This window comes from Barbus barbus, assembly GCF_936440315.1.
Source record: "Barbus barbus genome assembly, chromosome: 43".
NCBI lineage: Eukaryota > Metazoa > Chordata > Actinopteri > Cypriniformes > Cyprinidae > Barbus > Barbus barbus.
This window is the reverse complement of record NC_136721.1, coordinates 12713754-12727867: the sequence shown is the minus strand read 5'-3', so window position 1 is coordinate 12727867 and position 14114 is coordinate 12713754. Positions and strand designations below refer to the sequence as shown.

Below are 14114 nucleotides of genomic sequence, written 5' to 3'. Positions count from 1 at the left end.
TGGCCTTAATAATGAAATGGTAAAAAGTATTGCTGTGATTACACCCAAGAGCCCTGGGGCTCTTTTTTCGGGCTGATTACACTGTGCTGTGCCACATCATTGCATCTCTGCGATATTACTCCTACAAGATGATGTGTACCACAGAGCCCTACCACCCACCCACTGCAAGCCAGCATTCTGATTGGTCTGATGAGTCATGATGATTCAACCCTCTGCGGATGCCAATAAGCATTGATTTAATACACAAAATGGCTAAAACCAAATAGAAACGGCTGCAGGTGATGGATAAGTCTCCGGACAGCTTGGCAGGCCAGTTAGTCCAAGTTATGATGTAAACTGACCTCTCTTAAAGCTTGCTCATATTAGGATTGTGAAAGCTAGCAACAGTCCATATGAGTTTCTATTAATCAAGTTGTTTCTTTTGACATTTCAGGGCTTGGCCAGTGAAATATACTGTAAATAGAGGGAATAAATAATATCATTCTATGCCACAGTGTGTGATGTACATTAAAGGCACATACACACTCTCCAACAAATCATTAGGAGTGAAATGAGGGAAAGCAAACAACTGTGCAACACAGATTCAACTATGAATACAATAATAAAAAAAAAAATTTAGACTGGGTGTGAACCACAAATTTCCAATGCAGTGTGTTGACGACATGCTTCGCAACCTGAAAACCTTGCATGTCTCACAACCAATTTGTTAAAATCTGAAGTGACACTTTCTTAAAAAGCAGCTGTGCCCTTCCCAAGGACGACAGGCTCTAAAACATCAAATAGCAGCTTGTAGTCTTCTCTTCATCGAGGTTTGAAGATCTGTGATTCATGCAACAGGACCCAGAGGCTCCAGTCAGCACCTGTCCCAGTTCACTCAAATACACACACCACACAGACTCGATCCATGGCTGATTCAACACGTCACTTATACACTTTGCTCCAATCCACTCTCTCTCCAATATGATTAATATCTCACTGCAACACATGAGTAACAAGCTAGCCTTCCAAAACCTGCATCATTTCAAAGGTCCAACATCCTCAGGAGGAATCTGAATGCGCATGAACAGCAAGTGTGACCTTGTGTTCCCTTTCCTGATGATGTTTGCTGGGTTGCTGCGGTTTATATTGCCCTGCAGTAGAAGTAAGCTGTTATGGAATGGTTAATATAGACGTGAGCAGAAGAACTGATGAGCTGTCCCAGAAGGATTTGAGGTATGTGTGTGTGTGTTTTGTGGTACCTGGTTTTGGCACCGAGTTGGTAACAGACTGTGGGACCTTGTCGTTTATCAGCTCCACACACTCGCTGGGAAAGAAGCCAACCTGTGAAGAGCAGAGAAGGTTTGAAAAGCTTCTTCTCTCTCTGGAGACAGACATGCCAGTGCTCATCATACCACTCCACATTCTGCACTTCGGCACATTCAGAAAATAACAAGTTACTGTGTCATAACAAAATATAATTATGGTAATATATTATAATAATTCTTAAAGAGGCAAACTAATAAGCTAAAATGATGAAAATAGTGAATTCTGAAAATTTTTATACAAAGTCATGTCCCTCTGCTAGATTATATTAACACTGTTTTATTTTTATTTTTATATCACAACTAGAGGTTTCTAAAAATGCATCCCTATCTCATTTAATTAATGATCATATCTTGAACCCCTGGAGTGATAAAGAACAGCACAGTAAGATTTAAGAAATGTACAGCACAGTAAAAACAAGCATCTATATGTTTTCATGCTGCATCAGCATAACTCATTTAGAAGAGCTGAGAAAATAATATACACTACCGTTTACAATTTTGGGGCATTTTTAAAAAGTTTATTGATCTCATCAGGGGTACATTTATTTGATCAATACAGTAAAATAGCAGTAATTTCAATTAAGATTTCCACTTTTCTATTTTAATGTATTTAAAAAAAAAAAAAAAGCTTTTTTTTTGCGACAAAGCTACATTTTCAGCAGCTGTTACTCTAGTCTTCAGCGATCAATCAAATATGCTGATCTGGTGCTAAAAAATATTTTGTATTATCAATGTTGGAAAAAAGTTGTGATGCTTAATATTTTTGCGGAAATCATGATATTATTTTATGCTTCTTTGATGAACAGAAAGTTCAAAAGAACAACTAAATGTCTTCTCTATCACTTGTAATTAATTTCATGTGTCCTTTGCTTGAAAATTTATTAAAAATTAAATTAAAAATAAAAGCCAATATCTCTTACTGACCCCAAACTTTTTGTACGTTTTTATACTTGAATTGTACTGTATGTAAACAGAAGTTGGGGTCAGTGCTATATTTGCTATATTACCACTGACAATATTGTATTAGGCAAGGCAAGGCAAGTTTATTTATATAGCACATTTCATACACAGTGGTAATTCAAAGTGCTTTACATAAAAGAAAGTGAAATAGACATTAAAAATCAATAAAAACATGGAAATAAAAATAATAAAAACAAGGAAATTTAAGATGATATAGAAATTGATTTAAAATGAATTTAAAGAAAATGATTATACATAAAATTCATTGCAGTCAGTTCGGACATATAGCACAGTGCTCATTCAACAAATGCACAGTTAAACAGATGAGTTTTGAGTCTTGATTTAAATGTGGCTAATGTTTTAGCACATCTGGGGGCTGTTCCATAAAAGACGCTAAGAAAAGCGGGGATTAAAGTCCAAAACCTGACTTGAAATAACCTAACAAATCAATCGGGACTAAAGCGGTTCCATAAACGACAATTCAAGTTCACACAATCTGACTAATGCTATCCAGGTTCAGTGAGTCAGGATAATGTGACGTACACGCTTATTCTGAAGCAGCCCTTAATATCGATCATGGATCAAATCGATCCACCATAGCAAACAGCGAATATTTGTGCTGTTTAACGCATTTGAAACATTGTGTTTTCCTCAGTGCATAACTGATACGTCACAGGTATATTTTTTACATCTGTAAATGTCAGAAAGCCATGCAAATATATCCATTTAGCTGTCAGGAGTGGGCGAGGCTTATGCGAGAGAACGAGCGCTGCGGCGCGCATGCGCGCTACACAGACAGAGCAGAATAGACTAGCGCAAGAATTCTGAATAAAATATACATTCTGCTAAAATATTTGTTGTTGGACATTGAATGTGACACATAGAATTTTACTACATATAAGTGTATTTTTATGATAGCAGCAACTGTTAATCACTAGCTCAAATTAGTTAAATGTGTGTTCCTCTTATCAGTTAAAATGTACTCTGATTTCTATTATAAATTTACATTTTCAATTCAGTGATTTTAACTTTTGATTGTGTTTTTATGCTTTAAAGAGACATTTTAGATTGTAATGTTTTAATGTTCTAATAACCATAAAAGGTACAGCTGTCATAAATTCAGAGAGAAAGGCTGCATGGCTAGAAACTTCTGATCAACTGCATGCACAAGTAGCAATATGTTAAAATGTAATTCGCCTACATTTTGGGCACAATACATTAAATACAGTTGGTTGTAGCCTATTTTTTATTTATTTGATTATTTAAGGTGTATTTTCTGTATACTTTTATTTTTGGACCGATAATAAATTAAACTGACTGTATGTGAGAGAGTCAGTGGTAATATCGATGCGTTCCTATTGGTCAGAGTTAGAGGAGCTCAGCTTAGCCTGACAGTTAGCCTGCTCCGGACCAGGTTAGTTTGCCAGCATAAGTTGCCGGGGTAACTGAGTTTGAACTTTTTTAAGTTTGATTTATGAAACCGAATCTACCAAAAAATAAGCCTGACTAACCGAAATAAGCCTGGCTTATACTCTAATCTTGGTTTATGGAACAGCCCCCTGATCTCCTCTGGAAGCTGGTTCCAACTGCGGGCAGCATAATAGCTAAAAGCAGACTCCCCTTGTTTTGTGTGAACCCTTGGTATTTCTAACTGACTCGATCCTAATGATCTGATTGGTCTGTTCGCTTTGTATTCAGTGAGCATATCAGCAATATATTTAGGTCCTGGGCCATTGAGTGACTTATAAACAAGTAAAAGTACTTTAAAATCATTCCTAAATGTAACTGGAAGCCAGTGTAAGGACCTGAGGACTGGTGTGATATGCTCAGATTTTCTGGTTCTAGTCAGAATCCTGGCAGCAGCATTCTGGATGAGCTGCAGTTGTCTAATGGTCTTCTAGGGAAGGCCGGTGAGGAGACCATTACAGTAATCCACCCTGCTGGTGATAAAGGAATGAACAAGTTTCTCCAAGTCTTGACTGGAAACAAAACATCTCATTCTTGCAATGTTTTTGAGATGATAGTATGCTGATTTGGTTACTGCTTTGTCATGACTACTGAAACTAAGGTCTGTCTCCAGAATCACCCCAAGATTTCTGACTTGACTTTTAGTTGTTTGACCCCTAGAGTCAAGGTATGCATTTACCGTCTTTTGGATGAGATGTTAAACCGAGGTCCTGACTCTCTGTGGTCATTAAAAATCCCAGGATGTCTTTCGAAAAGAGTAGAGGTGGGACCTCGGCATCCTGGCCAAATTTCCCCATTGGTCTCTGACCATCATGGCCTCCTAATCATCCCCTTACACTGATTGGCTTCATCACTCTGTCTCCTCTCCACCAGTAAGCTGGTGTGTGGTGGGCGTTCTGGCGCACTATGGCTGCCGTCGCATCATCCAGGTGGATGCTGCATACTGGTGGTGGACGAGGAGATGCCACCCCTCACAATGTAGAGCGCTTTGAGTGCTTAGAAAAGCAGAAAAGCGCTATATAAATGTAATGAATTATTATTTATTATTATTACCTTGAGAACTTCATCTTTGTTTCCAAATGCAATGACTTCAGTTTTCTCCTTGTTTAACTGAAGAAAGTTCTGGCACATCCAACTGTTAATTTCATCAATGCATTGGCAGAGGGTGTCAATGGGGCTGTAGTCATTTGGAGATAAGGCTAGGTAAATCTGGGTATCCATCAGCATAGCTGTGATAGGCAATTCGGTTCTTCATCATTATCTGACTTCGTGGGAGCATATACAGGCTAAACAAGAGCGGTGCAAGAATTGAGCCTTATGGGACTCCACATGTCATGGCCGTCCACTTAGACTTATGCTCTCCTATACTCACATAATAACCTCTCCCTTCTAAGTATGATCTGAACAATTTGAGTGCCATCCCAGAAAGCCCGACCCAGTTTTCCAGTCTCTCTAAGAGTATGTTATGATCGACAGTGTCAAACGCAGCACTAAGATCTAGTAGTACCAGCACTGATATTTTGCCAGAATCAGAATTGAGGCGAATATCATTTATTATCTTAATGAGTGCTGTCTCTGTGCTGTGATGTGCTCGGAAACCAGATTGAAAATTGTCCAGATATCCATTTGACTTTAAGTAGTTGTTCAGCTGATTAAAAACTACCTTTTCAATAATCTTACCTATGAATGGAAGATTTGATATGGGTCTATAGTTGCTCAACATGGTGTTATCAAGATTACGCTTTTTCAGAAAGGGCTTAACAACTGCAGTTTTGAGGGAGTTTGGAAAAGTCCCAGAAAGAAGTGAGGCGTTCACCACTTCTAAGAGATCAGCTTCTAAACAGTTAAGCACATTTTTGAAAAAGGATGTGGGAAGTGTGTCAAGATAGCAGGTTGAAGATTTAAGGTGCTGTACTATTTCTTCCAAAATTTTGTTATAAATTTTTTTAAAAACACACAGTCACTTCTTTTTGAAATTGCGGTCGAATCTGTGTGACCTCTGCATAACTTGAGGATGTGCCAATCTCCTTCCTGATATTATTGATCTTCTCAGAAAAGAAGGAAGCAAACTCATTGCATTTGCTGTCGGAGAGCATTTCACAGGGAATCTGACTTGGGGGGTTTGTCAGTCTCTTAACAGTCGCAAAAAGAGTGCGAGTATTGTTTAAGTTACTGTTTATAAGGTTTGAAAAGAAAGTCTGTCTAGCTGTGGCTAGTTCCACATTGAAAGCATGAAGGCTGTCTTTATAGATGCTATAGGGAATTTCGAGTTTCGTCTTCCGCCACATCCGCTCAGCTTTTCTGCATTAGATAGTGCTACATCCTTAATAACAATGGATGAGATGTGTAGACCTCTACTGATGAGTAAATCTAGAGTGTGTCCACGATTGTGTGTGGGTCCGTGCACATGCTGACTCAGGTCAAAAGTTTAAAATAGTTATAATTTCTTTTGTAGTTTTGATTTCTGCATTATCTATGTGAATATTAAAATCCCCTGCAATAGCAAAACAGTCAAACTCTAAGGAAATCATTGATAACAGTTCAGTGAACTCATCAACAAAGGCTGGAGAATATTTTGGAGGCCTGTAAATAATGATAAACAGAGTGCGTGGAGCACCTTTCAGCACAATACCTAGGTGTTCAAAAGACAAATACTGACCAAATGACATTTGCTTGCACTGATAAACATCTTTAAACAGAGCAGCTACACCTCCACCTCTCCTAACAGTCCTGCAGACACTTATAAAATTAAAGTTAGGAGGGGCTGTTTCATTAAGGACTGTTGCACTGCAGCTGTCTTCTAACCAGCTGTATGTAGTTGTAGTCCTGTAACTGATGTTTCTGATAATAGCGTCACCCACTATCAGAGTCCTGGGCTCGGCTGCGCTCTGAGCTGAAAGCCGCTGTCTGCTCGACCTTGAGCGCCTGTTAGTAGCGATGTTAGCTGATTCGATCCGTGTTTAGTCACATTTGCGGATTCCTCACCCACATTCATCAATGCTTCAAATCAGTTAAGTATTAACTGATCTATTTGCATGATTGCAAATGCTTACAATTTTCTGTTATACATTCCACACTGTTCTTGTTAATTATAATGATTTAATGCCAGGACAATGAGGGATGCCAGGACAAAGTTTAAGTATTTCATTGTGACATTCCAGTTTCATATCAAAGAAAAAAGTCTCTGAAAACAATCACATAAGGCTTATATATTTCAATGTCGCCTAACTTATAAACCTGCAGACCTGGAAGAAGATTCAAAGTTCATCAGTCTCTCATGTACCAACATGAACTAACTAAAAGAACACAGAGCCAATTGTACAAGCTTGCCATATTTTACAACCTAAAGTTTGATTTTATCATTCGATCACCTACTAACCAACTGCAGATTTATGAATCAAGTCCATGACAAAAGACGAGGCTTTCTGTATCATATAAGCTTATCTTGCAGAAAACATTAACCATGTCTATTAGTATAACCTTGACTGTGAGACCAATCACAGACCGTTTAGCAAAGCTCAGTCTCTTCTACACTAGAGCTTGATTACAATTCTGACGACCCAGCTGACATCAGTGTGTGCTGATTCTCGTAGTGACAGCTGGCATTGCTGCACACTCTTTTTCCATGCAGACAGATGCTGGCTACCTGACCCAGCTGTAAGCTGCCAGAGCTCAGTGTCAGGCTTCCCCCCGATGGATCCAGCACACGTCACCATGAACCGGTCTCCCTACAAAGGCCCTCGATGTGACTCACTGGAGATGTAGAAATACATTTACATTTATTCATTTAGCTGACGCTTTTATCCAAAGCGACTTACAATTGCTATATATGTCAGAGGTCGCACGCCTCTAGAGCAACTAGGGGTTAAGTGTCTTGCTCAGGGACACATTGGTGTCTCACAGTGGATTCGAACCCGGGTCTCTCACACCAAAGGCATGTGTCTTATCCACTGCGCCATCACCACCCCCGTGCACCCCACCACCCCCGTCCACTGCGCCATCACCATAACATGCCAAAGCAACTGAATACCAACAGGGCCAAACAAAGATGGTAAAACTGGGCCATATTCTCATGGGGCAATAAGAGAGCATAGTTTGGCAAGTTGGCAGAATGTGAAGTGACTCACGAGTGGGTCTCACCCATGCACAAGAGCGAAAGATGAGCCAAACTCATCTATCAAACTGCAATGGATTCTTTTACACATAGACTATGTTTTACACTGACAACTGAGTCATTTTGTTAGTCATTTTTGGTAATATGAGAAATGACATCTTGTTTTTGACACTTTACTAGGTGGTGACAAAGCATTTGGAAAAGCATTTACCAAATGGATTAAGAAAAGCAATGCTTTTTTCCCTTTTTTTTTTTAGAAAATGTAACAATTTAAAGTGTTACTGTTACAAATAACTACAGTTTTATACAATTTAAATGATGTCTATTTGATGATATGAAGTGATGTATTCAAGTATGACATTTAACTGTCATTTTAAACATGAATCAATTTAATATTTGCCTGTTTGTTCATTTGACATTATTAATTATTATTAATGCATTATTTTATACTGATACATTATTAGATGTAAATAATTTTGAAAACGTAAATTAAACTTTTTTGCCAATTTAAAGTGTCTATTTATTTTAAAAATTTAAACAATCTCGTCTATTGTCACTTTAAAAAATGACTATGCATTATTTTATATTAATCAGTTTAATTTTAAACATGAATAAACTTTTTATTTGTCAATATAAAAAGTGAGTTATTTGTCTCTTTACGTTCTTATTTTTTTAATTATTAAATTGGTTCTTCATTTTATTTTTAAACAGCACTTCTAGTTCCGGGCTGTCAAACCCATAGCTTGCAGGTTCAAGCTTTATTGAAGGCTGGAGAGTTACTGTGATCACAGTGAAAGCACTTAATCGTCAGTTGCTCCAGGGGGACTCTACCTGCAATTTCTAAACTGCCATGTACACTTGAAATAGAGGGCTAAATCACGCAGAACAAACCTGAAAACCATGTTTTCCTCTCCACCAGGTGGTGTCCTCTTTGGGTGGCATGTCTATTACAGAAACGATATCCCCCACCTGAGAAAAAGAGAGCGAGAAATTAATCAAGACTCTTTACAAATTACTCATCATTAGTATGACTTTCACACATCTTCAATACTGCATTAATCTGTCTTCATTTTTAACCTAGTCACCTCAAATGACAGCTCATCAGCTGCCTGGGCAATGTAGCGCTTGATCACGTGGGCCGCTGCGATAGCTGGAACATTTATGGATGACTCCTCATGCACCAGCAAGTGATTCCCTTTGTTGTCAACCTGGAGAAAGAGATAAATATGACACCCCAGCTAATGGCAACATTGAATATATATTCAGTGAACATCCCTCACCCTCACTGATTATTCAAGTGAATAATCAGCTATCTCTGCTCAAATGGTATCAAATCAGTACCTCCATCCATGTGAGGGCCGGCCCACAGTTGATCTTATTATCAGCAATCGCTGAGAGACGGGAGAGGTAAGCCATCAGCATCTGGGAAACTGCCTATTGGGAGAAAGAGCGTGAGAGAGGGAGGGTAAAGCTAGTGTGACAACTTCCAAGGGGGTAATTCTATAAATACACAGTACTTTTACAGGGAGGTTAAAAGCTCACATAAACCTAAGAACGAATGGTTTGAGTTTGCATACTTTTTCATAAGAAAATGATAGGGTAGGTGTAGGGAATGCAGCTTTCTGTGTAGAAACTGTGTAGAGTTTCGACATAAATCTACGCATATTTTGAGTATGCAACTCGGCTACATTTGCATTTCTACACACTCAAAAACAATGCTAGCCTCTTCAGTGAAATATGCCGTAAAAGGCTTGGTAAACATTTATTTGCTGCTAAACAGATATTGTTTTTGGAGTGTATTTTTGGTGACTGTGGATACTTTAAAAGGGCTCCAGTTGCATGCTTAGATATAAAATGATTTGGATTATACTTCCACATGGCTTGCATAAAAACTAATATCGCAGAAGGAGGTGAGGTGGAGCGGTCTTATATTTATACAGCTCAAAGGTTCAGTCTAATAAAAGAGATCAACCACACATCTGTTTCTAAAACTTAACTTCTATTTAAACCCCATTACATACATCAGTGTAAAAATACAGTAGTTATAATAAAAAAAAATTCCTAGTGGAAAATAGAAAAAGGAGGGTGTCAGCACATGTAAAACAATTTTTACCTTGTCAAAATCAGCTCTGTACACAGCAAGCCGTTTTAGTGCATGTTTATTTAAATGCTAATGAACTCTGCTCACTCAGCTCCTCTCTTTCGTGGGGTGACGAGCAGTTCTCATTAGACTTTAGCCACGGAACTTGCTAACTAGCATGTTATTAGGAAAGGTGATTTGCAATGATTCATAAAATAACCTTATACTCACTTCTTCTGGAAGTGAGGCTGGATCACGAATGATTTGTGCGAACAAACGCGTTTAGGTAGATCAGGGGTGCATTCCCTTCAGAAACTAACGTAATCCACTGTGTCTTCAGCGGCTCAGATGTCGGGAGTAAATGATGACTGCTATGTTTATTATTACATCTAACAACAGAACAACTCAATAGGAGACATTCTGGTCTACACCTGCTCCGGCGTCGAAACAACGGCGGACTGATGACAGCTAACTCAGGGCGGGTCTAAGTTAAAACACCAGTGTCAATCAACAATCGTGGGAGGGGCCTAGGTCTGTGTGACGTCACACAGCCAAGAAGCTGAGAACGGCTTGATTTGAAAAAGGGGATATTATTTATAGGGATTAAAAAAAACACTGGACGGATTTTTATTATTATAGGGTGGATGTGTACAAACACCGCCAACACACTTATGTTCAAACAACATGTAAAAGAGAATTTTGCATCCGATGACCCCTTTAATGTTTATTTAAATAATTCTCTTCAGTCACAGCATATTTGCATGAGACAAATGTCAGAGGGCAATTTGCCAAATATAAACAATAATGTACACAACATGGCTAAATATACAAAACTTGGTCAGTAAGATTTTTTTTGAGGAAGAAATTAATATTTTTATTCACAAGGAATGCACAAGATTTCCATTTCAAATAATTGCTGTTTTTTGAACTAAGCTTTATAGTCACCACCATCTCATTAAAGTGTATATATATATATATATATATATATATATATAAATAAAAGTGTAATGTAATATATGAAAGACAAGTGTTTTGGTGATTGGTGGACAACCAGTCAACGAAAGAAAAGAGAGCTAGATATTAAAATGTGCCAATAAAACCCCATTAGAGTTTATTCATGATCCACAGAGCACTGATGGACTCGGTTCCAGCTGAACCTATCCCAAGATCCACCCTCCTGTCAATTCCTTTCCCAGATGTATGCTGGCAGACTCACCAAAATGTAAAACTAAGGCCAAAGGGGGCTGAAAAGGAAGCATAATTAGGTCAAAGAAGACCGAACAGACAGCTGTGAGAACTCTCATGCTCGAAATGGCTTCATGTACCTCTAAAATCCAAGAGAACTCTGCTTGTGTTGACTATACTAGAAAACAACATGAGAAATGTAGGTAAACAGAAATTGAACAGCGTTCTTTAATGATACGGTCACTTGCTTCAGTTATTTGCTATGCTTTGTTCGTGTGCTAATGAGGCTCATTTGTGTGAGACATCACACATTTAATGCATAGGCAAGCCTCATAATTAGTGTGTCCTTTGAGGTGTTTGTTCCTATAAATCAGAGCCATTTAACCTTTTAAAATCATCGCAGAGCTTGTAATACCGAGCTCCTCCTTCAAGATTCAGATGCATCTTTACCAAGATCTCTCTACAAATAAAACTGCACAATCCAATAGGTGAAATATGACCTTGGAGCTGTTTTCTTGTACTGGGAAGCTCAAAGCGCCTGATTACACACAAAAGCATCGTGGGCACTTCCATTTAGCAGCTCAGAGAGACTTCCATTACTGCAAAACATAATGGGCGGCATTATCAGCCACTCAAACTTCAAAGCAGATCAATTTAGCTGTGAAAATATGCCGCGGTTCAAGTATACTACTCTGTGAAACAAATGCTAGGAATGCCCAACACAGCAGGGAGAAGAGGTTTTTTTTTTTTTAACACTATAGGGATATCCATCTGACAGTCTCTCAAGGGACGCCATTAGGTGCTGTTAACCAGACTCACTGAGCACCTAAAGCTGCTCTGAGAGGGGCATCTTGCAAGATAAGCACTGTATGAAAGGTCTGACCATTCTATGTTTACAGGCAAGAGCCTAAAATGTCTCATTGGCCACAGGGGAGTGTTAAAAGAGAAGCGTTTGGGGTCTTACCTCTGCTCTCTCCCTCAGGCTGTCGAAACGAGGCAGCTCGGGGAGCTGGGAAAAGCGGCGGTCATAGATGCAGAGATGGAGATGCTTATCCAGGACTCGGAAATCTTCATAGCTCCGCCTCACGATCCAGCTTCGTCCCTGCGGGGTGGTAAAAGAGTCGTAACTTAAAAAGGTAAACAAGCAAGTGTTAGAGAGTGTTGACTTTTGGTCTGCAGGGTAAATATGAGAGCTTGGTTCTTGGATAAACCTCATCTGGCCAATGCAACAACATGACGGCCACACACAACAGCCACATTACAGCTGTGTGTGTTTAATCCTGAACAAAGCAGCATTCAAAGCATTGAGGAGCAGGACGGTGACCACACACACCACACAAATGTTTTTTTTTTTTTTTACAGTTACAGCTAGATTTACATTTCCTGAAGGAAATGCTAATACTTTTAAATAGCAAATAGAGTCTAATGTTTGGGGAAAATAATATATGGACCCATGGAACCCAGATGTTTGATAAAAGCAAATCTCAGTTCACTATGCATTCATTGGGTGATTTCAAACCTGTATTATAAAGCTTCCAGAAAATTATGAAGAAAAAAGCATTGCATCAGAAGAAAGATGTGTTTCGTGTTCAGAAAACAACACTGACCAAGCTTAATCAGGCGAGCTCTGGATTTTATCAGCTAATATTAAACAAATTGTAAAGAAATGTTGCATAAAAAGGACGCAGTTACATCACAGAAGTTTGAGGTCAGTAAGATTGTTTATTGCTTGTTTGTTTTTTGAAAAACAATTAATGCATATATGTGGCAAGGATGCATTAAATTGATTTAAAAAAAAAAAGTTACATTAAAGTAATTTATGTTATAAAAGTTTTCGATTACAAATAAATGTTGTTAAAAAATGCATCACGGTTTCCACATAAACATTAAGCAGCCAAATATTGATGATGGTAAGAAATGTTTCTTCAATGATGCTGAAAATTCAGATTTGCCATCACAGGAATAAATTACATTTTAAAATATAGCTATATAAACAGAAAACATTTTAAATTGTAACATTTTACAATAGTACTGTTTTACTGTATTTTTCAAATAAATGCAGACTTAAGCATAAGATACTTCTTTTGAACACATTTAGAAATCATACCAAACTTTCAATGACATACAGTACACTACCATTCAAAAGAACATGAACTCAATCCGTACAAGAGTGTGTCTGAAAAGGGCTCAATCTACATAATTACACTACATTACTGTCTGACAGCAGGATGCATTAGCAGCCGTATAAAGCACCTGAGAATTCCCAATTTGAGGATGTTAGTGAAGGTGAAACAGAACATGCTGATGGGATCCTATGGAGAAGAGTGTGGGAACAGACTGAGTGTGTTAACTTTCTCATCCCTGCCTCTCATGGTGGATTCCCTTTGCCCCAATGCTTTTGTGGCTGCCCTGTGTAAAGCATCAATCATACTGACATTCCTGTGCAGCTTGACTAGGGCACTGCAGATCCACTATCGACCAATCAGATCTCTTAATTAAACAACATACTGCAGCATATGCATGTTCCAAAAAAGGGTTTATATTTTATATGCAGCAGAGACTGACATGATACTCATAGCATGCACTGCAAATCAATTTTGAATACGGTTTCATAGCTAGTAAAAAAAAAATTCACCAGCAGCTGGTGTGAACATTAGACACAAATTAATTTTGGACCCTTGTATATGTGATAAGTCCACAATGAATTAGCCTATATCCTTGCTAAATTTCCATTGTATAGACCTATTATCCGCTCTAATGAACCCCAAATCAATTTATGACACTACCCCTTTTAAAAAGCTATGTATTTCCTCCTCTCTCTTCTGGAATGTCTGCATTTGTCCCTTCATTTCTTCAGTCTCCAAGCCACAGAGCCTATATTCAGAGTAAATGGAAAACCTCAACGTCTTTGATTTGACCTAAAAACATCTCTCTGAATCAGGCCAGGGAAGAAAAAAAAGACCTCAAAAAATGCTGGTGTAATAGCGCACGCATAGGGAAAACA

General features: G+C 38.4%; 1 protein-coding gene across 1 annotated transcript in view; it reads right to left on the bottom strand.

Moving 5' to 3' along the window:
• LOC306862564 (rho GTPase-activating protein 32-like) overlaps positions 1–12207 on the bottom strand; it is a 35540-nt gene extending 23333 nt beyond the window's left edge. The window contains exons 1-5 of the mRNA XM_079405448.1: positions 12075–12207; positions 9187–9279; positions 8931–9053; positions 8737–8814; positions 1239–1320 (exon numbers count right to left, since the gene is read on the bottom strand). Coding sequence (XP_079261574.1) covers positions 1239–1320; positions 8737–8814; positions 8931–9053; positions 9187–9267 — 364 coding nt within the window. The 5' untranslated portion in view covers positions 9268–9279; positions 12075–12207. The remainder of the gene's footprint in view (positions 1–1238; positions 1321–8736; positions 8815–8930; positions 9054–9186; positions 9280–12074) is intronic.
• Between the last annotated feature and the right edge of the window lie 1907 nt (positions 12208–14114).